This window comes from Balaenoptera acutorostrata, chromosome 1, assembly GCF_949987535.1.
Source record: "Balaenoptera acutorostrata chromosome 1, mBalAcu1.1, whole genome shotgun sequence".
In the NCBI taxonomy this organism is placed as follows: Eukaryota; Metazoa; Chordata; class Mammalia; order Artiodactyla; family Balaenopteridae; genus Balaenoptera; species Balaenoptera acutorostrata.
Window position 1 is genome coordinate 67,773,623 of NC_080064.1, and position 24,885 is coordinate 67,798,507.

At 37.9% G+C, this 24,885-nt stretch overlaps 1 protein-coding gene across 2 annotated transcripts in view; it reads right to left on the bottom strand.

The window, feature by feature from the left end:
- PIGK (phosphatidylinositol glycan anchor biosynthesis class K) overlaps positions 1-24,885 on the bottom strand; it is a 145,757-nt gene that overhangs the window by 68,150 nt on the left and 52,722 nt on the right. For both annotated transcript variants that reach the window (XM_007191754.2, XM_007191755.2), the window contains one exon: positions 17,905-18,077. In XM_007191754.2, coding sequence (XP_007191816.1) covers positions 17,905-18,077 — 173 coding nt within the window. The remainder of the gene's footprint in view (positions 1-17,904; positions 18,078-24,885) is intronic.

The following is a 24,885-nucleotide window of genomic DNA, read 5'->3' on the forward strand; positions in this document are numbered from 1 at the left end:
TAAATAACCAAGAGATCACTGAAGAAATCAAAGAGGAAATCAAAAAATACCTAGAGACAAATGACAATGAAAACACGACGCTCCAAAACCTATGGGATGCAGCAAAAGCAGTTCTAAGAGGGAAGTTTATAGCTATACAAGCCTACCTCAAGAAACAAGAAAAATCTCAAGTAAACAATCTAACCTTACACCTAAAGGAACTGGAGAAAGAAGAACAAACAAAACCCAAAGTTAGCAGAAGGAAAGAAAGCATAAAGATCAGAGCAGAAATAAATGAAATAGAAAAAAAGAAAACAATAGCAAAGATCAATAAAACTAAGAGCTGGTTCTTTGAGAAGATAAACAAAATTGATAAACCATTAGCCAGACTCATCAAGAAAAGAGGGAGAGGACTCAAATCAATAAAATTAGAAATGAAAAAGGAGAAGTTACAACAGACATTGGAGAAATACAAAGCATCCTAAGAGACTACTACAAGCAACTCTATGCCAATAAAATGGACAACCTGGGAGAAATGGACAAATTCTTAGGAAGGTATAACCTTCCAAGACTGAACCAGGAAGAAACAGAAAATATGAACAGACCAATCACAAGTAATGAAATTGAAACTGTGATTAAAAATCTTCCAACAAACAAAAGTCCAAGACCAGATGGCTTCACAGGTGAATTCTATCAAACATTTAGAGAAGAGCTAACACCCATCCTTCTCAAACTCTTCCAAAAAACTGCGGAGGAATGCTCCCAAGCTCATTCTATGAGGCCACCATCACCCTGATACCAAAACCAGACAAACATACTACAAAAAAAGAAAATTACAGACCAATATCACTGATGAATATAGATGCAAAAATCCTCAACAAAATACTAGCAAACAGAATCCAACAACACATTAAAAGGATCATACACCATGATCAAGTGGGATTTATGCCAGGGATGCAAGGATTCTTCAATATACGCAAATCAATCAATGTGATACACCATATTAATAATTTCAAGAAGAAAAACCATATGATCATCTCAATAGATGCACAAAAAACTTTTTACAAAATTCAACACCCATTTATGATAAAAACTCTCCAGAAAGTGGGCACAGAGGGAACCTACCTCAACATAATAAAGGCCATATATGAAAAACCCACAGCAAACATCATTCTCAATGGTGAAAAACCGAAACCATTTCCTCTAAGATCAGGAAGGAACGAGACAAGGATGTCCACTCTCACCACTATTATTCAACATAGTTCTGGAAGTCCTAGCCACAGCAATCAGAGAAGAAAAAGAAATAAAAGGAAAACAAATTGGAAAAGAAGTAAAACTGTCACTGTTTGCAGATGACATGATACTATACATAGCGAATCCTAAAAATGCCAACAGAAAACTACTAGAGCTAATCAATGAATTTGGTAAAGTTGCAGGATACAAAATTAATGCACAGAAATCTCTTGCATTCCTATACACTAATGAGGAAAAATCTGAAAGAGAAATTATAGAAACACTCCTATTTACCATTGCAACAAAAAGAATAAAATACCTAGGAATAAACCTCCCTAAGGAAACAAAAGACCTGTATGCAGAAAACTAAAAGACACTGATGAAAGAAATTAAAGATGATACCAACAGATAGAGAGATATATCATGTTCCTGGATTGGAAGAATCAATATTGCGAAAATGACTATACTACCCAAAGTAATCTACAGATTCAATGCAATCCCTATCAAATTACCAATGGCATTTTTTACGGAACTATAATAAATCATCTCAAAATTTGTATGGAGACACAAAAGACCCTGAATAGCCAAAGCAGTCTTGAGTGAAAAAAACGGAGCTGGAGGAATCAGACTCCCAGTCTTCACACTATATTACAAAGCTACAGTAATCAAGACAATATGGTACTGGCACAAAAACAGAAATATAGATCAATGGAACAAGATAGAAAGCCCAGAGATTAACCCACGCACCTATGGTGAACTAATCTATGACAAAGGAGGCAAAGATATACAATGGAGAAAAGACAGTCTCTTCAATAAGTGGTGCTGGGAAAACTGGACAGCTATATGTAAAAGAATGAAATTAGAACACTCCCTAACACCATATACAAAAATAAACTCAAAATGGATTAAAGACCTAAATGTAAGACCAGACACTATAAAACTCTTAGAGGAAAACATAGGAAGAACACTGTTTGACATAAATCACAGCAAGATCTTTTTTTTTTTTTTTTTTTTTAGCAAATGATTGTGTTTATTGACGAGTTCATACATCAGTACAAACGGACATGTTAAAAACAGCCTCTGCCCTGTGAGACCTGGGGAGGAGGCAAGCGCCATGGCCTGGACAAAGTATAAAAGTTATAAATAAGGGGCTTTCAAAACTGGGTCAGGGCAGATCTGAACGGGGTCGGCAGTCGCCGGTGGCCTCAGACATGCAGAAGGGGACGGGCACCGGCCACGAGACCCCCCCACCCCCACCCCACGCCACGCTGGGCTGGGGGTAGGGGAAGGGCGGCCACCTTCTCACAAACCTTGGCAGCAGTGTAGCTCCTTCCTCGTGAAGGACAGACTGGCTAAGGATGGCCAAGAACCCAGCCCAGAGGGCCAGGCCTGAACCCCATTTGCGGTGGACTGCAGCTGGTGTGCGGGTTAGGGGTACAGTGCGAGTGGATGTCTAACTCTGACAAGGGCAGCTGCAGCCCTCCCAGGCTCCACTCTCAGCTGTGAGAGTTCTTGGGCCAGGATTTCTTTGCACGTTGGCCAAGCGGGTGGTGGTAGTAAAGAGTGAGGGTGAAATAGGTTTCACCTGTTCAGGCGACTGATGCAAACAGAGCTGTGCACCCTTCAGAATCTAATTTCTTGCTATGCCTCCGCCTATAGAGCCAGCAGAGCCCATAGGGAAATGGACTTTTGTGGCCTGGAGCTGTGGTGCCCTGACTTACCTGAGGCAGAGGAAGCAGTAGGGCCTAGAGACACATGTTCTTCACCCCAACTCTTCAACAAGTGCTTCACTACTTGGTCCTACTCTACTTGCCCACTGTGCCCTAGCTCCTTCCCCTCACCCCTAAAACTGCCCTTCTAATTCTAATCTATCCCCTGACCTCTGCCACTTACCTGTCCCACCTACCACCTTTCCAGTGTGTCTCTTAGCCCCTGCTGCAGTCCCATGTGCCTCCCTCTCTTCAACCTCCAGTACCCAGTACCCCTGGGTGCCCAGCACTGCCTTTGAGGAGGCTCCTTCTAACCAAACCAGATACTCTGGGCCATCTCACATCAGCTAGGCTGTGGACACTAGGAATCCAGATTTCAGGCTTAGTGTGTTCCTTCCCTTTTCATGTTCTTTGATAAGAGCCAAGTTGGTGAAGCTAGGGTGGGACGTGAGAGGAAACCAGGCACACATCAGCCAGGCAAGTGCTCTAGCAATGAACACTCAACTTGTGGGTGTGTGTGTGTGTGGGTGTGTGTATTTAGATTTCACCTGTGGCCAAGGTTCTTAGAAGGTGGGCCAGCGCCCTGTAAACTATGAGGGAAGTTCCAACACAGGCTTCTGACTGAGCATCACTCAGGATGCAGGGAGAAGGTGGCCTCGGCTCCAGGAGCCTCCTGGGGACCAGGGCTGGAGGACAGGGAAGGCCAAGGGGCTGAGGGAAGGAGGCCAGGGCTTCATGTAGCAAGATCTTTTTTGATACACTTCCTAGAGTAATGGAAATAAAAACAAAAATAAACGAATGGGACCTAATGAAACTTAAAAGCTTTTGCACAGCAAAGGAAACCATAAACAAGACGAAAAGACAGCCCTCAGAATGGAAGAAAATATTCGCAAACGAATCAACGGACAAAGGATTAATCTCCAAAATATATAAACACCTCATGCAGCTCAATATGAAAGAAACAAACAACCGAATCCAAAAATGGGGAGAAGATCTAAATAGACATTTCTCCAGAGAAGACATACAGATGGCCAAGAAGCACATGAAAAGCTGCTCAACATCACTAATTATTAGAGAAATGCAAATCAAAACTACAATGAGGTATCACCTCACACCAGTTAGAATGGGCATCATCAGAAAATCTACAGAACCAGGCAAGATGGCGGAAGAGTAAGACGCGGAGATCACCTTCCTTCCTACAGATACATTAGAAATACATCTACACGTGGAACTGCTCCTACAGAGCACCCACTGAATGCTGGCAGAAGACGTCAGACCTCCCAAAAGGCAAGAAACTCCCCACGTACTTGGGTAGGGCAAAAGAAAAAAGAAATAACAGAGACAAAAGAATAGGGATGGGACCTGCACCAGTGGGAGGGAGCTGTGAAGGAGGAAGGTTTCCACCCACTAGGAAGCCCTTTCACAGGTGGAGACTGCGGAGGGCAGAGGGGGGAAGCTTCGGAGCCACGGAAGAGAGCGCAGCCACAGGGGTGCGGAGGGCAAAGTGGAGAGATTCGCGCACAGAGGATTGGTGCCAACCAGCACTCACCAGCCCAAGAGGCTTGTCTGCTCACCCACCGGGGCAGGCGGGGGCTGGGAGCTGAGTCTCGGGCTTCGGTCGGATTGTAGGGAGAGGACTGGGGTTGGTGGCGTGAACACAGCCTGAAGGGGTTAGCGCACCACAGCTGGGCGGGAGGGAGTCCGGGAAAAAGTCTGCAGCTGCCGAAGAGGCAAGAGACTTTTTCTTGCCTCTTTGTTTTGCGGTGCGCAAGGAGAGGGGATTCAGAGCACTGCCTAAATGAGCTCCAGAGACGGGCGTGAGCCGCGGCTATCAGCGCGGACCCCAGAGACGGGCATGAGACGCTAAGGCTGCTGCTGCTGCCACCAAGAAGCCTGTGTGCGAGCACAGGTCACTCTCCACACCGCCCCACCCGGGAGCCTGTGCAGCCCGCCACTGCCAGGCTCCCGTTATCCAGGGACAACTTCCCCGGGAGAACGCACGGCGCGCCTCAGGCCGCTGCAACGTCACGCCGGCCTCTGACGCCGCAGGCTCGCCCCGCATCCGTACCCTTCCCTCCCCACCGCCTGAGTGAGCCAGAGCCCCTGAAGCAGCGGCTCCTTTAACCCCGTCCTGTCTGAGTGAAGAGCAGACATTCTCAGGCGACCTATGCGCAGAGGGAGGTCCAAATCCAAAGCTGAACCCCAGGAGCTGTACGAACAAAGAAGAGAAAGGGAAATTTCTCCCAGCAGCCTCAGAAGCAGCGGATTAAAGCTTCACAAACAACTTGATGTACCTACATCTGTTGAATACCTGAATACACAACGAATCATCCCAAATTCAGGAGGTGGACTTTGGGAGCAGGATATATTAATTTTTCCCCTTTTCCTTTTTTTGTGAGTGTATATGTGTGTGTATGCTTCTGGGGGAGATTTTACTGTATAGCTTTGCTTTCACCATTTGTCCTAAGGTTCAGTCCATCCATTTTTGTTTGTTTGTTTGTTTTTAACTTAAAAATTTTTTTTCTTAACAGATTTTTTCTTAATAATTTTTTCCTTTTTTTATTTTAAAAAATTAAAAAAATTTTTTTCTTAGTAATTTTTTTATTTTTTATTTTAAAAAATTAAAAAAAATTTTTTCTTAATAAATTTTTTCTTAATAATTTTTTCTTATTCTTTATTATAATAGCTTTATTTTATTTTGTTTTATTTTATTTTATCCTCTTTCTTTATTTTTTTCTCCCTTTTATTCTGAGCCGTGTGGATGAAAGGCTCTTGGTGCTCCAGGCAGGCATCAGGGCTGTGCCTCTGAGGTGGGAGAGCCAACTTCAGGACACTGGTCCACAAGAGACCTCCCAGCTCCACGTAATACCAAACAGTGAAAATCTCTCAGAGATCTCCATCTCAAAATCAAGACCCAGCTTCACTCAACAACCAGCAAGCTACAGTGCTGGACACCCTATGCCAAAAAACTAGCAAGACAGAACCACAGCCCCATCCATTAGAACAGAGGCTGCCTAAAATAATAATAAGGCCACAGAAACCCCAAAACACACCACCAGACGTGGACGTGCCCACCAGAAAGACAAGAACCAGCCTCACCCACCAGAACACAGGCACTAGTCCCCTCCACCAGGAAGCCTACACAATCCACTGAACCAACCTTAGCCACTGGGGACAGACACCAAAAACAACGGGAACTACGAACCTGCAGCCTGTGAAAAGGAGACCCCAAACACAGTAAGATAAGCAAAATGAGAAGACAGAAAAACACACAGCAGATGAAGGAGCAGGGTCAAAACACACCAGACCTAACAAATGAAGAGGAAATAGGCAGCCTACCTGAAAAAGAATTCAGAATAATGATAGTAAAGATGATCCAAAATCTTGGAAACAGAATAGACAAAATGCAAGAAATATTTAACAAGGACGTAGAAGAACTAATGAGGAACCAAGCAGCGATGAAAAACACAATAAATGAAATTAAAAATACTCTAGAAGGGATCAATAGCAGAATAACTGAGGCAGAAAAACGGGTAAGTGACCTGGAAGATAAAATAGTGGAAATAAGTACCGCAGAGCAGAATAAAGAAAAAAGAATGAAAAGAACTGAGGACAGTCTCAGAGACCTCTGGGACAACATTAAATGCACCAATATTCGAATTATACGGGTCCCCGAAGAAGAAGAGAAAAAGAAAGGGACTGAGAAAATATTTGAAGAGATTATAGTTGAAAAATTCCCTAATATGGGAAAGGAAATAGTTAATCAAGTCCTGGAAGCACAGAGAGTCCCATACAGGATAAATCCAAGGAGAAACACGCCAAGACACATATTAATCAAATTATCAAAAAGTAAATATAAAGAAAACATATTAAAAGCAGCAAGGGAAAAACAACAAATAACACACAAGGGAATCCCCATAAGGTTAACTGCTGATATTTCAGCAGAAACTCTGCAAGCCAGAAGGGAGTGGCAGGATATACTTAAAGTGATGGAGGAGAAAAACCTACAACCAAGATTACTCTACCCAGCAAGGATCTCATTCAGATTTGATGGAGAAATTAAAACCTTTACAGACAAGCAAAAGCTGAGAGAGTTCAGCACCAACAAACCAGCTTTACAACAAATGCTAAAGGAACTTCTCTAGGCAAGAAACACAAGAGAAGGAAAACACCTACAATAACAAACCCAAAACATTTAAGAAAATGGGAATAGGAACATACATATCGATAATTACCTTAAATGTAAATGGATTAAATGCTCCCAGCAAAAGACACAGACTGGCTGAATGGATACAAAAACAAGACCCATGTATATGTTGTCTACAAGAGACCCACTTCAGACCAAGGGACACATACAGACTGAAAGTGAGGGGATGGAAAAAGATATTCCATGCAAATGGAAATCAAAAGAAAGCTGGAGTAGCAATTCTCATATCAGACAAAATAACTTTAAAATAAAGACAATTACAAGAGACAAAGAAGGACACTATATAATGATCAAGGGGTCAATCCAAGAAGAAGGTATAACAATTGTAAATATTTATGTACCCAACATAGGAGCACCTCAATACATAAGGCAAATACTAACAGCCATAAAAGGGGAAATCAACAGTAACACAGTCATAGTAGGGGACTTTAACACTCCACTTTCACCAATGGACAGATCATCCAAAATGAAAATAAATAAGGAAACACAAGCTTTAAATGATACATTAAACAAGATGGACTTAATTGATATTTATAGGACATTCCATCCAAAAACAACAGAATACACATTTTTCTCAAGTGCTCATGGAACATTCTCCAGGGTAGAACATATCTTGAGTCACAAATCAAGCCTTGGTAAATTTAAGAAAATTGAAATCGTATCAAGTATCTTTTCCGACCACAACACTATGAGACTAGATATCAATTACAGGAAAAGATGTGTAAAAAATACAAACACATGGAGGCTACACAATACACTACTTAATAACGAAGTGATCACTGAAGAAATCAAAGGGGAAATCAAAAAATACCTAGAAACAAATGACAATGGAGACACGACGACCCAAAGCCTATGGGATGCAGCAAAAGCAGTTCTAAGAGGGAAGTTTATAGCAATACAAGCCTACCTCAAGAAATAGGAAACATCTCGAATAAACAACCTAACCTTGCACCTAAAGCAATTAGAGAAAGAAGAACAAAAAAACCCCAAAGTTAGTAGAAGGAAAGAAATCATAAAGATCAGATCAGAAATAAATGGAAAAGAAATGAAGGAAATGATAGCAAAGATCAAAAAAACTAAAAGCTGGTTCTTTGAGAAGATAAACAAAATTGATAAACCATTAGCCAGACTCATCAAGAGAAAAAGGGAGAAGACTCAAATCAATAGAATTAGAAATGAAAAAGGAGAAATAACAACTGACACTGCAGAAATACAAACGATCATGAGAGATTACTACAAGCAACTCTATGCCAATAAAATGAACAACCTGTAAGAAATGGACAAATTCTTAGAAATGCACAACGTGCCAAGACTGAACCAGGAAGAAATAGAAAATATGAACAGACCAATCACAAGCACTGAAATTGAAACTGTGATTAAAAATCTTCCAACAAACAAAAGCCCAGGACCAGATGGCTTCACAGGCGAATTCTATCAAACATTTAGAGAAGAGCTAACACCTATCCCTCTCAAACTCTTCCAAAGTATTGCAGAGGGAGGAACACTCCCCAACTCATTCTACGAGGCCACCATCACCCTGATACCAAAACCAGACAAAGATGTCACAAAGAAAGAAAACTACAGGCCAATATCACTGATGAACATAGATGCAAAAATCCTCAACAAAATACTAGCAAACAGAATCCAACAGCACATTAAGAGGATCATACACCATGATCAAGTGGGGTTTATTCCAGGAATGCAAGGATTCTTCAATATACGCAAATCAATCAACGAGATACATCATATTGACAAATTGAAGGAGAAAATCCATATGATCATCTCAATAGATGCAGAGAAAGCTTTCGACACAATTCAACACCCATTTATGATAAAAGCCCTGCAGAAAGTAGGCATAGAGGGAACTTTCCTCAACATAATAAAGGCCATATATGACAAACCCACAGACAACATCGTCCTCAATGGTGAAAAACTGAAACCATTTCCACTAAGATCAGGAACAAGACAAGGTTGCCCACTCTCACCACGATTATTCAACATAGTTTTGGAAGTGTTAGCCACAGCAATCAGAGAAGAAAAAGAAATGAAAGGAATCCAAATCGGAAAAGTAGAAATAAAGCTGTCACTGTTTGCAGATGACATGATACTAGACATAGAGAATCCTAAAGATGCTACCAGAAAACTACTAGAGCTAATCAATGAATTTGGTTAAGTAGCAGGATACAAAATTAATGCACAGAAATCTCTTGCATTCCTATACACTAATGATGAAAAATCTGAAAGTGAAATTAAGAAAACACTCCCGTTTACCACTGCAACAAAAAAAATAAAATATATAGGAATAAACCTACCTAAGGAGACAAAAGACCTGTATGCAGAAAATTATAAGACACTGATGAAAGAAATTAAAGATGATACAAATAGATGGAGAGATATACCATGTTCTTGGATTGGAAGAATCAACATTGTGAAAATGACTACTACCCGAAGCAATCTACAGATTCAATGCAATCCCTATCAAACTACCACAGGCATTTTTCACAGAACTAGAACAAAAAATTTCACAATTTGTATGGAAACACAAAAGACCCCGAATAGCCAAAGCAATCTTGAGAACGAAAAATGGAGCTGGAGGAATCAGGCTCCCTGATTTCAAACTATATTACAAAGCTACACTAATCAAGACAGTTTGGTACTGGCACAAAAACAGAAACATAGTCAATGGAACAGGATAGAAAGCCCAGAGATAAACCCATGCACATATGGTCACCTTATCTTTGATAGAGGACGCAAGCATATACAGTGGAGAAAAGACAGCCTCTTCAATAAGTGGTGCTGGGAAAACTGGACAGGTACATGTAAAAGTATGAAATTAGAACACTCCCTAACACCATACACAAAAATAAACTCAAAATGGATTAAAGACCTAAATGTAAGGCCAGACACTATCAAACTCTTAGGGGAAAACATAGGCAGAACACTCTATGACATAAATCACAGCAAGATCCTTTTTGACCCAACTCCTAGAGAAATGGAAAAAATAACACAAATAAACAAATGGGACCTAATGAAACTTAAAAGCTTTTGCACAGCAAAGGAAACCATAAACAAGACCAAAAGACAACCCTCAGAATGGGAGAAAATATTTGCAAATGAAGCAACTGACAAAGGATTAATCTCCAAGATTTACAAGCAGCTCAATAACAAAAAAACAAACAACCCAATCCAAAAATGGGCAGAAGACCTAAATAGACATTTCTCCAAAGAAGATATACAGATGGCCAACAGACACATGAAAGAATGCTGAACATCATTAATCATTAGAGAAATGCAAATCAAAACTACAATGAGATATCATCTCACACTGGTCAGAATGGCCATCATCAAAAAATCTAGAAACAATAAATGCCGGAGAGGGTGTGGAGAAAAGGGAACACTCTTGCACTGTTGGTGGGAATGTAAATTGATACAGCCTCTATGGAGAACAGGATGGAGGTTCCTTAAAAAACTAAAAATAGACCTACTACATGACCCAGCAATCCCACTACTGGGCATATACCCTGAGAAAACCATAGTTCAAAAAGAGTCATGTACCAAAATGTTCATTGCAGCTCTATTTACAATAGCCAGGACATGGAAGCAACCTAAGTGTCCATAATCGGATGAATGGATAAAGAAGATGTGGCACATATATACAATGGAATATTACTCAGCCATAAAAAGAAACGAAATGGAGGTATTTGTAGTGAGGTGGATGGAGTTAGAGTCTGTCATACAGAGTGAAGTAAGTCAGAAAGAGAAAAACAAATACAGTATGCTAACACATATATATGGAATCTAAGGAAAAGAAAAAAAAAAAAGGTCATGAAGAACCTAGTGGCAAGACAGGAATAAAGACACAGACCTACTAGAGAATGGACTTGAGGATATGGGGAGGGGGAGGGGTAAGATGTGACAGGGTGAGAGAGTGGCATAGACATATATACACTACCAAATGTAAAATAGATAGCTAGTGGGAAGCAGCCGCATAGCACAGGGAGATCAGCTCGGTGCTTTGTGACCACCTAGAGGGGTGGGATAGGGAGGGTGGGAGGGAGGGAGATGCAAGAGGGAAGAGATATGGGAACATATGTATATGTATAACTGATTCACTTTGTTATAAAGCAGAAACTAACACACCATTGTAAAGCAATTATACTCCAATAAAGATGTTAAAAAAAGAAAATCTACAAACAACAAATGCTGGAGAGGATGTGGAGAATAGGGAACCCTCTTGCACTGTTGGTGGGAATGTAAATTGATACAGCAACTATGGAGAACAGTTTGGAGGTTCCTTAAGAAACTAAAAAATAGAATTACCATATGATCCAGCAATCCCACTACTGGGCATATACCCAGAGAAAACCATAATTCAAAAAGACACATGCAGCCCAATGTTCATTGCAGCACTTACAATAGCCAGGTCATGGAAGCAACCTAAATGCCCATCGACAGACGAATGGATAAAGAAGTTGTGGTACATATATACAATGGAATATTACTCAGCCATAAAACGGAACAAAATTGAGTCATTTGTTGAGACGTGGATGGATCTAGAGACTGTCATACAGAGTGAAGTAAGTCAGAAAGAGAAAAACAAGTATCGTATATTAACGCATGTATGTGGAACCTAGAAAAATGGTACAGATGAACCGGTTTGCAGGGCAGAAGTTGAGACACAGATGTAGAGAACAAACGTATGGACACCAAGGGGGGAAAACCGCGGTGGGGTGGGGATGGTGGTGTACTGAATTGGGCGATTGGGATTGACATGTATACACTGATGTGTATAAAATTGATGACTAATAAGAACCTGCAGTATAAAAGAATAAGAAACAAAAAACAAACAAAAACACAACTAATACTAAACTTTCTTTGGGTTTTTGTATGGAAATATGTTAATATAAATGTTTCAGACATTACATGAAATTTCTAAAAATCTTGTATGTTCTGGTATAATGTTATAAGTCATAATTCTAGTTATTACTTTAAAATGTATATCTCAGAAATTAAATTTCCTTGTCAATTGCATTATTATGAACTTTCATCAAATCTTTAACCATGGTCATTTTTAAGTCTTTTGTCATTTACAGACAGTTCTGGGTGTACTCTGATGCTTTCGCAAAAATGTTCCTATAAAAGGGTTTCATCTTCAAGGAATTCATGGAAAAGACTCTGACAAGTACAGGTTTCTGGTAACTGACTATACTGCTGAACTGAATGAATAAGCATTTTCAGAACTCTAATGGAAAACTGATGAATTCATAAAAGTGCTAACAAAAGATCAAGATAAAAAAAAATTAATTACATGGGACTGAGTGAACTGATGAGGATGATTGTAATTTTTGTGACTTTCTGTTTGAATAAGAAAAAAAAATCCCACAAGGACTCAGAGGCAAAAAATATACAAATCAATTTTCACTGCAAAGTAAAGGAGCTGTTACAGTGGAGGATTACTGGACTGAATGTCAGTATTATGACATAGTAAAAAAAAAAAAAAAAAAAAGAATATGATAGGCAAGCCAAAGACTAAGAAAAAATATTTGCAGTACATATATCTGACAAAGGACTTATACCCAAAATATATAAAGAAATCTTACAATTCAGTAAGAAAACAACCCAATTTTTTAAAAATGAGCAAAACACTTGAATAGGCACTTCATGAAGCATGTATGAATGACCAATAAGTACATGAAATGATGCTCAATGTCCTTAGCAATCAGGGGTATGCAAATTAAAATCATAATGAGATATTACTACATGCCTATTAGAATAGCTAAAATTAAAAAGACAATACCAAGTGTAATTAAGGAGGTGGAACAACTATTTGTGGAAATGTAAATGGTACAGTGACTACGGCAAATAGTTTGGAAGTTTCTTATAAAATTAAACATGCACTTCCATATGACCCAGCAAACCTACTCTTAGCTATATTTACTCAAGTGAAATGAAAACTTATATTTGTATGCATTTATAGTGGCTTTATTTAATTGTCAAAAACTAGGGGGCAAAAACAAATGTCTTCCAATTGGTGAGATACAGCAATAAAAGAGAACCAACTACTGATACACGTGACAACAGGTATGAATCTGACATGCATTATGGCAGTAAAAGAAGCCAGACTCAAAAGAGTACAGAATATACGATTCTATCTATATGACATTCCGGAAAAGGCAAAATTGTGGGGACAGAAAACAGATCAGTGGGATATGAGGGAGAGATTGGAGAAAAGGGAGCATAAGGAAAATTTCTGTAGTGATGGATTGGCATGGTGATGATCCAAGTGTATGCATTTGTCAAAACTCAGAACTATATACTAAAAAGGGTAATTTTACTAAACTCAAAAACAAACAAACAAACAAACCACAGCTGTATACAACGTAAATGAATTCCAAAAACATAGTACTAGCAAGAGCAACAAAACATAACATTTAGGGATGCATGTTTAGGTGATGTAACTAAGATGTAGAGCAAGAAAGTAAACTCCATAAGAGACAGGATCACTGTTAACTTTGAGGGGGAGTGAGAGGGTAGAGATTGAGAAGGGGTGTAAGGGTTGGGGAAACTTCCAGGGTACCAGCATTGTTCTAATTATTTCTCTGGTGGTTACATGAGTATTTGTTTTCTGATAATTCAGTGTGCTATCATTTATATTTTATATCCTTTTAAAAGAAAGCAAGCCAAGCAACTCAGGGTAAATTATAAAACAATAAAATGATATATATATTTTTTAGAGGTAGGAAGCATTCCTGGATTCATATCTTGACTTCACCATTTGTTAGATGTGGACTTTAGGCAGGTTTCTTAACCTTTCTCAGCCTCACTTTACTCATCTATATAATGGGAAAATAACACCTGCCTCATAAAGCAATTATGTGAATTAAATGGGATTAGTGTAATTTTTCCTTGAGGGTATCTGCATAGCTCCCAAATTCCTTTTGGAGGGTTCCTCTTATCCACATGGGATGGGCCCCCCAGTAGCCATGATTTTGTGTTAAATGACCCCACTACTGCCCAGCTGGGTCAGTAGTCAAGCTGGGCTAATCAAGAAGCCCTCTGGGGAGCTTAAAATGGAGAATGAGAAAGTTAATTTTGTATCTGGGCTTTATCATGAACAGAACAGATATAAATCTCTGGAACAGATATAAATTTCCAGAAGAGTAGTGTGCACACATTCTATCCCCTACATTCAGAGCAGCAGAGAAAGAAAAGACTAGAACAGGGAGACAGAGGGAGTACTGCCCACATTTCTGACTGATTTCTGGTTCCTGATTCCAGTCCCTTACTGGGACCTGCCCTTGGGTTCCATAAAACACAGAATACCTATATAATAAATATCTTTAAGGAAACAATGCTAGCTTAGGTTGGATTCTACTATTTACAATTCAACCGTCCTAGATAATATGTTATATAAAGCATGAAGCACATGGAAAAGGCTCAAAATCTAATCTCTGTGACAACAACTGTCTGATCTTTGACCTCCTATATAAGGTGGGGACTTCTTTACCGAGCCCTTGAAAGAGTCCTACTGTGGTGTTCAAAACACAGACTGACCTTGTTAGCCCATTTTCACCCTTTTATCTATAAGAAATCTGTAAGAAAAGAGTCCAGCCTCAAATTTCCTGCTAGATTCAAAATTTTCAGTTGCTAAAGACTGCCCAAAGAGAGAAAGAAATTCTAGTATAACAGAATAAAACTACAACAAAAAAATTAATAGAAAGAATCAAGTGCCTAAATTTAGAGCCTAAAGCAAAAGTCAGACTAGGTAAGATGTCATCTAACAACCAAGATAAAAGTTGAGCATTTACAGTTCATATTGTCCCAGATTCCGTTTTTTTCTTAGGCAATGCCTACAGAATTTACACTTCTACATTTTGGTGCCTGTATTTTTACATTCTCAAGCTAAAGGCTATTTTCCCTATATATCAATAGTTAGGGTACTCTGGTACTCTGAGTAACTCTGACATGGACTTATTTACTATATTCCAGAAAGTCCAACTTTTTGAGGGCAGGTTGTTTGCATATTTATCAAAAGTCAACCTATATATACTCAGATAAAGCGGTTTAGAATTAAGTTATATAAGCCAAGCTTATCGCAATCAGTCCTTATTTTACGTCATTTGTTCTTGTAAATAAATTAAAAACACAATAAGTAAAACACACTCTGAAACAACTGTTGTTACTAAGGATATGACTGTAAGGATATGACCTTACTCAATATAAGTATATGATTGTACCTTACTCATATAATATGTATATGTTGGAAGACATACAAAAAACCAATTATTTCATACAGCTACTTCAGTCAATTTTATGTACTAATGTTCTCCATCATATCTGACTTTAGTTTAGTTTAATACACAAAATATGAAATATGGACAATCTGGACAAATGAGTTGTTATTTTCCTAATATATGTAGAAAGCAGTATTTTTAAAAGTTTAACTGCCAATTTTAATAACAGTAACTGTATTGATGTTTTTAACCTAAGATCTGAAAAAATACATATACATTCAAGCCCATAATTTCCTTAATAAAGTAGTTTTTTGTGATAGCTGATCTCTCAAGAATATATAATACTTTTCTCTAAACAAACATCCAATTGCCATTCATACTTGCATATAAATAGCACCTATATATAATGAGATAATATTTCTATCATCCATTCCTGGAACATGTTGGGAACTTAATCCTCCTAAATTAACTGGATAACAAATATCAGTAATTATGAAACCATCTGTAAGCAATGTTCTAAATAAAATTTATTTATAAACACTAGAGGGTGCTCTAATTCAACAGTGTCTGCTCATTGCTGCACACCTGAAACTAACACAACATTGTTAATCAACTATACTCCAATATAAAATAATTTAAAAAAAAAAACCAAAAAACAGTGCCTGGTATCTGGCTTTGATGCTTAATATAATTTTCTCCTTGATTAAAGATAAAGGAAGATAATTATCAGCACCAACAATTTTTGCTTTAGAACTAATACATGGAGATACTTTATGAGACAAAAATTTCATCTTTCCAGAATATATAATAAAACTTAGAAGAATTCCACTGAAATCATTTTTATTTTACAATTGTTATATATTTAATATTGTGTTAAGTGGATAGAATAGAAAATAACACAGAAGAAGTATAAAGATAGCCCTTATCGCTAAAGGAAATTAATGCAATATTCAGACGATTAAGAGAAGGTGTATCTTGTATCTTACAGGCTTAAGTTCAAGGGAAATTACAAAATGAATTTGGTAAAAACCATATAGCAGCTCAATTTCAATTTCAGTTGCTAAGTATTAAGGTATAGTTTAGCTATTTTACGAAAGTAATTTTAAATTTTAAATAATAAATAAAAGTGATATTGTTGTAGGGTATCACCTGCTGTCTCAAGAAAATATTTTTTAAGCCAATAGATACAGGAAATTGAAAAAGAAAAAATCCAACGCTTTGAATATCCATAATAGGAAATAATAAATAATAATATCAATTTCAAATCTTCATAAGCAATAATTTAATGTTAGTTTTTTAATCTATTTCTAAAACATTCACAAGCTCAATTATAAATCTTTGAAATTTTCAAAATTAAAAGTAATTTATATGCCGCCATTTGACAATCCAGAAAAGTTCCCTGGAGTATGAGTGTCCAATAGACAGCATTAAACAATCCCAAATAACAAAGTTTAATGGCTAGGAAAATATACGTCTATATAGTTCAAGAAAGTGGCTATTAACTGAGACTATTTAATCCCATCAAAGTATTGTGCCTTTAAAAATGTTTACAGAGAAGAAAACAAGCAGAACATTATAAATACTTCTAAATGCACATACCCCAAATCAACCAGTCTCTCGCAATCTCTCTCTCTCTCACACACACACACACACACACGTGCGCGCGCACATGCACACTCACTACTTACACACACACAGTCCACTCCCCAAGAGGGGAGTACTTGGCTTATACCTCTCTCTCTCATTCTTTTCCCTAATTAATAACTAAGAGCCCCCAAAGAAATCCTAAAGATAAATTTTTCAAGATTAATAGAATACAACACTAGGCAAAAGCCAGAGACAGGACTGAACCAGGCTCACAAACTACCCAGACTCTACGAACCAAAATACGTGGCAGAGAACTAATCAGATTGCTGGAGCCCAGAGAAATTCTGAAAATGCAAGCATTGTGTTATAGTTTGAAGTATATATTTGGCACCTATATTCTTTTGGCACTCACTTCCCCTTTATATGTTTATCTGCCTTGCATCTACCAGATTCCTAGTGCCCTACTATACTCTAAATGCCCAGCTGCCAACTTCCCTATTCAGTGTCACGTCATTTAACACCTTCTACTGCAATGGGTGACAACATACACATTGTTAGAGAGTATTAATAATGTTTGAAACTTTCACATACCTGCCCCATCATGAAGGTCTTCTGAACCATCATATATACCTCTACTGACAGAAAAGTATGGCTCTGAGATAGTCAGTTGTTGTGAAAGTTTTAGTCCTTTTTAAAGCAAGCCTGAACTCATACTTCTACAAACATATTTTGGAGCTACAACATAACCCTAATCAAGATCTTAGCTTCCCATTGATATTTACAGCTTTTGCCCATTAATCTGAAAAGCATAGGGGCTACATAAAGTAAAGAACGGATAGAAATGTGTGATTTTCTTTATAAATACTAATTTTCATCTCTTAATATAATGTTACATAAAAATTTACAAATCATGAGACTAGAACACTCTATTCAAATAATAATTTAAGATGAATACCTGCTTTCCATGATTCCTGAATCTGGCTGCAAACTAATAGTCTCTGTTGTAATTTCCACTTTCCGTACACTTCCAAAGAAATCAGTTATCAGGACATTTTTAGGATCCCTCTGAAAAAGATCAGTGCGATGTCCAGGAGTAGACACACATAGACTTTTGGGGCATACCTGAAACTGAAAAAAATATGGACAACAATAATAAATACACATGCTTACATATTCATACAACTTTTATTAAATCCATTAATACAATATAGTAGACTGTAGTATATTTTCAAAGCTCTCCCAACCTAAAGAAACTACTGGTTCTAAAGATTAAAGTTTCATTGCTATCGTAATGCTTGACACTTTAAGAAGCTTTACAGACATTAGACTAGGTTATCAATAAAACAGGAAGATGGCAAGGGAACGAAAAAACATTCACTTTTTTAAATCATATGTTACAAAGTTTATTTTGAACACTTATTTATGAGAACTCATAGGCAACACTATGACAAGAGAATTGCTTTTTTTCTGTATCTGTATCCATCTCAGTGGAATGCTCTACCAGAGCAGTTTTTTAAACATTTTGTAATCATGACCCTTCATTCAAACTTTAAATTCAAATAAAATATTACATAGTAGCTCAATATGTAAAAAAGATGAAACCAGAGCTGCTCTGGATTGCAGGAAGTTAAGCATAGCCTCCTCATTAGCTATCCCCCTCATCCTCCTGCTGTGAATCTACAAAAACCACTCTATAAATCAAGTAACTTCCTTAGTTTATCCATGATAAAAATAACAAACCCAAAGTACCTCAATACACTATAGCGCTCCAGAGAATATTCTGAAAACTACAACTTCACCACTACACAAATCTCACAATATTTTTTATGTTTATCTTATTCCTAATATTCAACATCAGTGCATTACCAAGGACCTTTGCAGGACACTTGGTCCATGCCAAAAGGTCCTTGATATTTGGTCCTGTCCAAAACCATTTGGCATGAACCAAATATGCTCATGAACATGTGGACAAGACCAAATTTCAAGGACCTTTTGGCATAGGCCAAATGTCGTATGGACGTTTTGGACAGGACCAAGTGTCTGCTAACCCCAGACACATGTTCATTCACTCAGCAAAGCATAAAAAGTGTCTATTATACACACTTCACACGGTTACCTTCCATAGGGGATACAAAAATTGATGAGACTTGGGCCCTCTCCTCAAGGCTTTAAGTCTAGTCAGAGATGAATAAACATAACAAGGTAGAAAAAAAAGAGACAGGTTCTAATTCAGAAAAAGATAAACTTCTTAGTGTTTGAGGATAAGAAAAAAGGAGTGGGGTTTTAGCTATTTTCTGAAGGAAAAGGAAGATTAGATTGGAAATAACATTCCTAATAAAGGAGCAGCTGCAGAGACATGTTAAAGCAAAGAACTCAATTTGGCAGAAGCCCAGGATATATGAAGGAAACCATTACAGGCCCACTAGTAAGGACCCAGAGCCCACAGCACTTGCCCACTTGTAGGGACAAGACTATCTGCGTAGGTAATCAGCAACACGACAGTAGAGGGATGGGGAAGGGCACAGCAACTATAATTTATGAAACAGTGTTCCAAGCACTGTGCAAGCAGTTTGCAGATATTCTCATTTAAGCTTACCAATAACTTTGAGGTATACAAAAATTATTCTCTCTCCTTCAAACTAAGGCTCAAAGAGATTAATTGGTCTAACATCATACTGCCTTCCAGGTTCAGGAAAGCAATAACAGGAAATACAAAAAAGAGTTCAGGATATAAATTAAGAAGCAAAGAAGGAAAAAAGGGTGGGGGAAGATCAAGAAAGTTAAATGTCAAACAAGGACAAAACAGACAGAAGGCTGAATAAACAAAATGAAAGATAAAACAAAATAAACAAAATAAAATTAAAGTTCTAGGTATATCAAAGGCATTCCTGTATGAGCAACTTGGTCGGTTTTATTAGGTACTAGCAGAAGAAAGCAGAAAAAGAAAAGTAGTTGAATGAGCTTGGGAAACACTAAATAGGTATTATCTTCTTTGCTGCTAAAAAAAATAAAAACAAAAACAAACAAAAAGAAACTTCCACTTTAAAAAAAATTGAATTATAATTGAAACAATTATATTAGTTTCAGATGTACCACATAGTGATTTGATATTTTTATACATCACAAAATGATCACCATGACAAGTCTACTTACAATCTGTCACCATACAAAGTTATTACAACATTATTGGCTATATTCCCTATGCTGTACATTACATTGCCATGACTTATTTACTTTTAACTGGAAGTTTGTACTTGTTAATCCTCTTTTATCTATTTCACCCATGTCCCCACTCACCCACCACTCTGACAACCATCTGTTTGTTCTCTGTATAAGTCTACTTCTGTTTTTTTCTTTATATTCCACATATAATTGATAGCATACAGTATTTGTCTTTCTCTGACTTATTTCACTGAGCATAATACCCTCTAGGTCCATCCATGTTGTTGCAAATGGCAGAATTTCATTCTTTTCTAAGGCTGAGTAATATTCCATTGTATATATAGCACAACTTTACACACTCATCTATTGATGGAGACTTATGGTTGCTTCCCTATCTTAGCTATTGTAAATAATGTTGCTATGAACACTGGGGTGCATGAGAGTGTTTTCCCCTATTTTATTTTCTTACCTCCTTTGTCGTATATTAACTGACCATATGAGCAAGCATGGCTTTATTTCCAGGCTATCTATTCTGTTCCATTGTTCTATGTGTCTGTTTTTGTGCAGTACCATATGATTGTTATTATTATTTTTTTAATTTGAAAATCTAATTGGCTTTAACAGGCCAATTCATGAATCAGGCAGCATCCCATCTAGCAACTAGAAGGGTGCTCTGAGGGGTTGTACAAAATAGGTTTTATAGGAAGAAAGTCGGGGAGCTACTAGCAAAAGAAAAGATTTTTTTAGGCCAGGCTTCCTTTGGGGGATGGGGGGGAAGGAAATGACAAGGGTTTTATCATGCAGATTGCCTCTAGGGGGATGGGGGATAAAGAGCGCCCAAAACGTGTTTTTTGCTTAATTCCTGTAACATCCACAGATCATGGTTCCAGGTTCATAAATTTTAAGTTGGTCATTCTCTTCATTTCATTTCTGACCTTCCAGTCTTAGGAGATCATTTGCCTGGCAGTTAGCAGCTGTGAACATGAATTGAAAGCTTTTGAGAGAATACGATCCGCCAGGGGGATTATTATAAACAGGATAATCCCCAGTACTTGGAAGGCACTTCAGAGTCAGGTCCCCAATACCCAAAGCAATCAAAGAAAGACCCAGTTTAAGGAGTCGCCCTTTTAGCCAAGTGGTTCGCTCAGTGACTGAGCTTCACCTTCCCTAGAAATGTCAATCCTGTTGGTGGCATTGGCTGCAGTACAGACACCTCCTGCTTCAGCTAAAACATAATCAAGGACTATTCTATAATCAAGAACAACTCTAGCCACAGAGTCTAAGGATCTTTTCTGGGCAGCTAATACTTTAGCAGTGGATTCTGTAATACTTTCAAGAGTTAAGAAGAGCCTTCTGATCATATTCTCATTTGTATTTACTCCTAATCAGGGAAATTGGCCCTGCCAAAGGAAGCGATTCTGAATTATGAATGCCTCCTGGTAGGTCCTTTCTAGAACAGTTAGGGGCACAGTTAGATAACCTAAGAGGTACTGCCTGGTTATATACCAGCCATCTAGGCATTCATAGGCCCAAGGAGAATAACCATCACTGACTAAGACAAATCCTGTCAGGGCACAAACTACTTCCACTTAGGTGGCACTGTTAATGGATTCATTTGCAAGTGTTGTGGCACTTGCCCATCCAAGCCAAGGGTCAGTCAGATTTTCTCCTAACCTGAAATAAAAAGTTGTTCTAAATTCGAGAGGTTACCCCTCTAAGCAATGGCCTGGGAGATACGGATGATGGCATTATCTTTCCAGGTCAGATTCCAGAGTAAAGGAAAGAAAGCAAAGAGGAAAAGGTTTTAGTTAAAGTATGAAGTTTTGATCCGTCATCTTGGGCAGAAGCAGTCTACGTCAATGTCAGCTACTTCCCTTCCTTGTCAGTTTTTTTTTTTTTTTTTTTTCCCACACACACACACTGTATTTTATTTTTACAATAGATAGACTGACACCAAGCATTGTACATGGATGACCACAACGAAAGCAACAATGATTGCAATTACCAAACATGAAACACACTTATACTATGTCATAACATTGACATTCAGTCCAGTAATCCTCCACTGTAACAGCTCCTTTACTTTGCAGTGAAAATTGATTTGTATATTCTTTTCCTCTGAGTCCTTGTGGGATTTTTTTTTTTTTTAATTCAGACAGAAAGTCACAAAAATTATACTCATCCTCATCAGTTCACTCAGTCCCATGTAATTAATTTCTTTTTTTTCATCTTGATCTTTTGTTAGCACTTTTATGAGTTCATCAGTTTTTCATTAGTCCTTGTCAGTTTGATTCAGGGGTCTCCAGCATTAGTACAGGACCAGATGCCAGGTGGAATCCTCCTTGGCTGTGAGATGTGCACCCAAGGCTCAAAACCTTTTAGTTTTGCAGCAGTGTCAGTGGTCAGGAACACTTGGTTAGGTCCCTTCCAATGGGGCTCAAGGGCTGCCTTTGTTCTTAGTGATACCAAATCAGAAGGGTGAGAGACAGCTGGAAATGTTAATTGGGTAAGTCATAATCAGATATCTGAGGGAAACTAGAGGAATCTTTGACCACAAAGACAATTAACAGGACTAGAACCTAATATCTACAAAGGTGCAAACATAATTTTTCTCTCTATGATTATCCCATTTTTTTTTAACCAGAGATAATCACGGTAAAACTAATTTGTCTGTATTAAACTTGGCCTGATTTTTATAGAAGTACAGCAAGAATAGTGACTGACCATATAAGTTCTTTTTTAAGATTGCTTTGCTGGAACTTTGTAAGCAAAATACCAGCTTGATTTTTCCACGTGGTTTCTTGCAGCTGTCTGGTCATGTCTGAGTCTATGTACACATTCCAGTCAAAGCCTTCGTAATACAGCCCATGTTTCTAATTGTGTCCTGTTACAAGGAACATGAAAATAAGAATACTCACTGAAAGTTTCTGAATTCTGGGGATCAGATAGGGAGAAAAAGTAAATGTTTCATCTTTGTTCACAAAGCTATATATTACCAAATTGTTGATAGCTTAAGAGAAAAGATTTATTTAAATCTGGAAAAAACATTAAAGAACCTGCAATATTTTAAACACAGTCATAAAAATTATAATCATCCTTATCAGTTCATTCAGTCCCATGTTATTAATTCTTGTTCTGCTTGAATCCAGTTTTTTCCGTTAGTTCTCTCAACCTTGCTTGATGTTTGAGGGTGATAGGGACAGTAATAATTCCAAGAAATTTGCAAGGTTTTCGTTAAAGACCGTATGATTTTCCCAGTGAAGTGTGTGCCTCAATCACTGGAGATTGTGGAAGGAATACCCCAGGTGGGAAACACATTTTCTAACAGTTTCTTTGCCACAGTGAGGGTACTAGCCTTGCAGCAGGGGAAGGCTTCAACCCATCTGGGAAACATACATACAATAACAAGAACATACCGATAACCCATACTAAGTGGCAAATGAATGAAGTCCAGTTGTAGGTGCTAAAGGAGTCCAGAGAGAGGAGGTCTGAGACCACCTCTAGGGACAAATTGTTATACTTAAATGCACTGGTGGGTGGGCAAAAGAATGCAAAAAAAGAAAAACGTTTGCCAGGAAGAACCAAACGCTGTCTAGGTTCTCCCATAGCCCTGACTGGTCATTCAGTTTACAGCCATTATTTACTCACCTTAATTTCTCTGATTCAGGAACAAACTGTTGCCATGTTACAAGGACATCAGGATGGCAAAAGTCTGGCAATGAGGGGGTCATGTTTTGCAGAAGCAGCATGGACTTCATCCACATGTGCCACCATCTTTATAAGCCTCTAGTGCTGCTGCTTTTGCATGAAAGTCAGCTAGGGCAACTCCCTAATACTGAGGTTCAGTCCTTTGGTGTAAGCCTCAATTTTGATGACAGACAATATAATACACCTGGATATATCAGACTTCCAAGAATTTCATGCAATTTCTGGAACACTTATAATACATACCTATATAGACACAGCATAAAGAAGGCTTGTTCCTTCTTATTTGACAATGTTTCCCATGTAACTTAACATATGAAATAAGCCTAATCAGTTTAACATCTTCCTTTTTATAAGGAGAGGAAATACATCCTTTGAAATGTTCCAGGCACCCTCTGAAAAACTTGAAAGTTAATTGAGGTCAAAAGACTTCAGTTTTAGAATCTGATTTTGGGAAGTCTGTCAAAGATACCAAAAGGTTTGGACACTTGAAGAAACAGGATCATAGATCAATATGAAACAATATTGTCTACTTAGCAGATGAAAAAAATTAAGTTCTAGTTTGAAGTACACTATTGATAATAAAGCTTAATTTTTAAAACCTTTATAAACAATTCAATTTCAGCCAGCTTGATTAGACAAGGTAAAATTCTCTCTCTCAACCTTTTATATACCTTTAGTTTGTCCTTCATAACCAGAAGTTCTAGTTCAGACAAAATTATCCTCATTTCCCTTAACACAAATGCATCTTTATTCCTCATACTTTTTCTTAGCCAAAAACACATCCTGCTTTTCCCTGCATATGGAGATGTCTCCCATATCATTTCTAATAGCTTTACTTGCATAATTAGAATTTTTAACCTTTAAAAACCTTAATTTCTAGTGAAAATTTAGGAAGTAAACAATCGTGGACTATCTCTTACACTAGCATTACAGCTTGGCAAACTTATACTTTTTTATAATTTCTAGAAACATGTGCTTTCTCACAGAAAATTTCTCAGCATGGCACCAAACAAATGTGAACGAATAATGCTGCCTGCCATATCAGTAAACAAAGGATGTTGCAGCC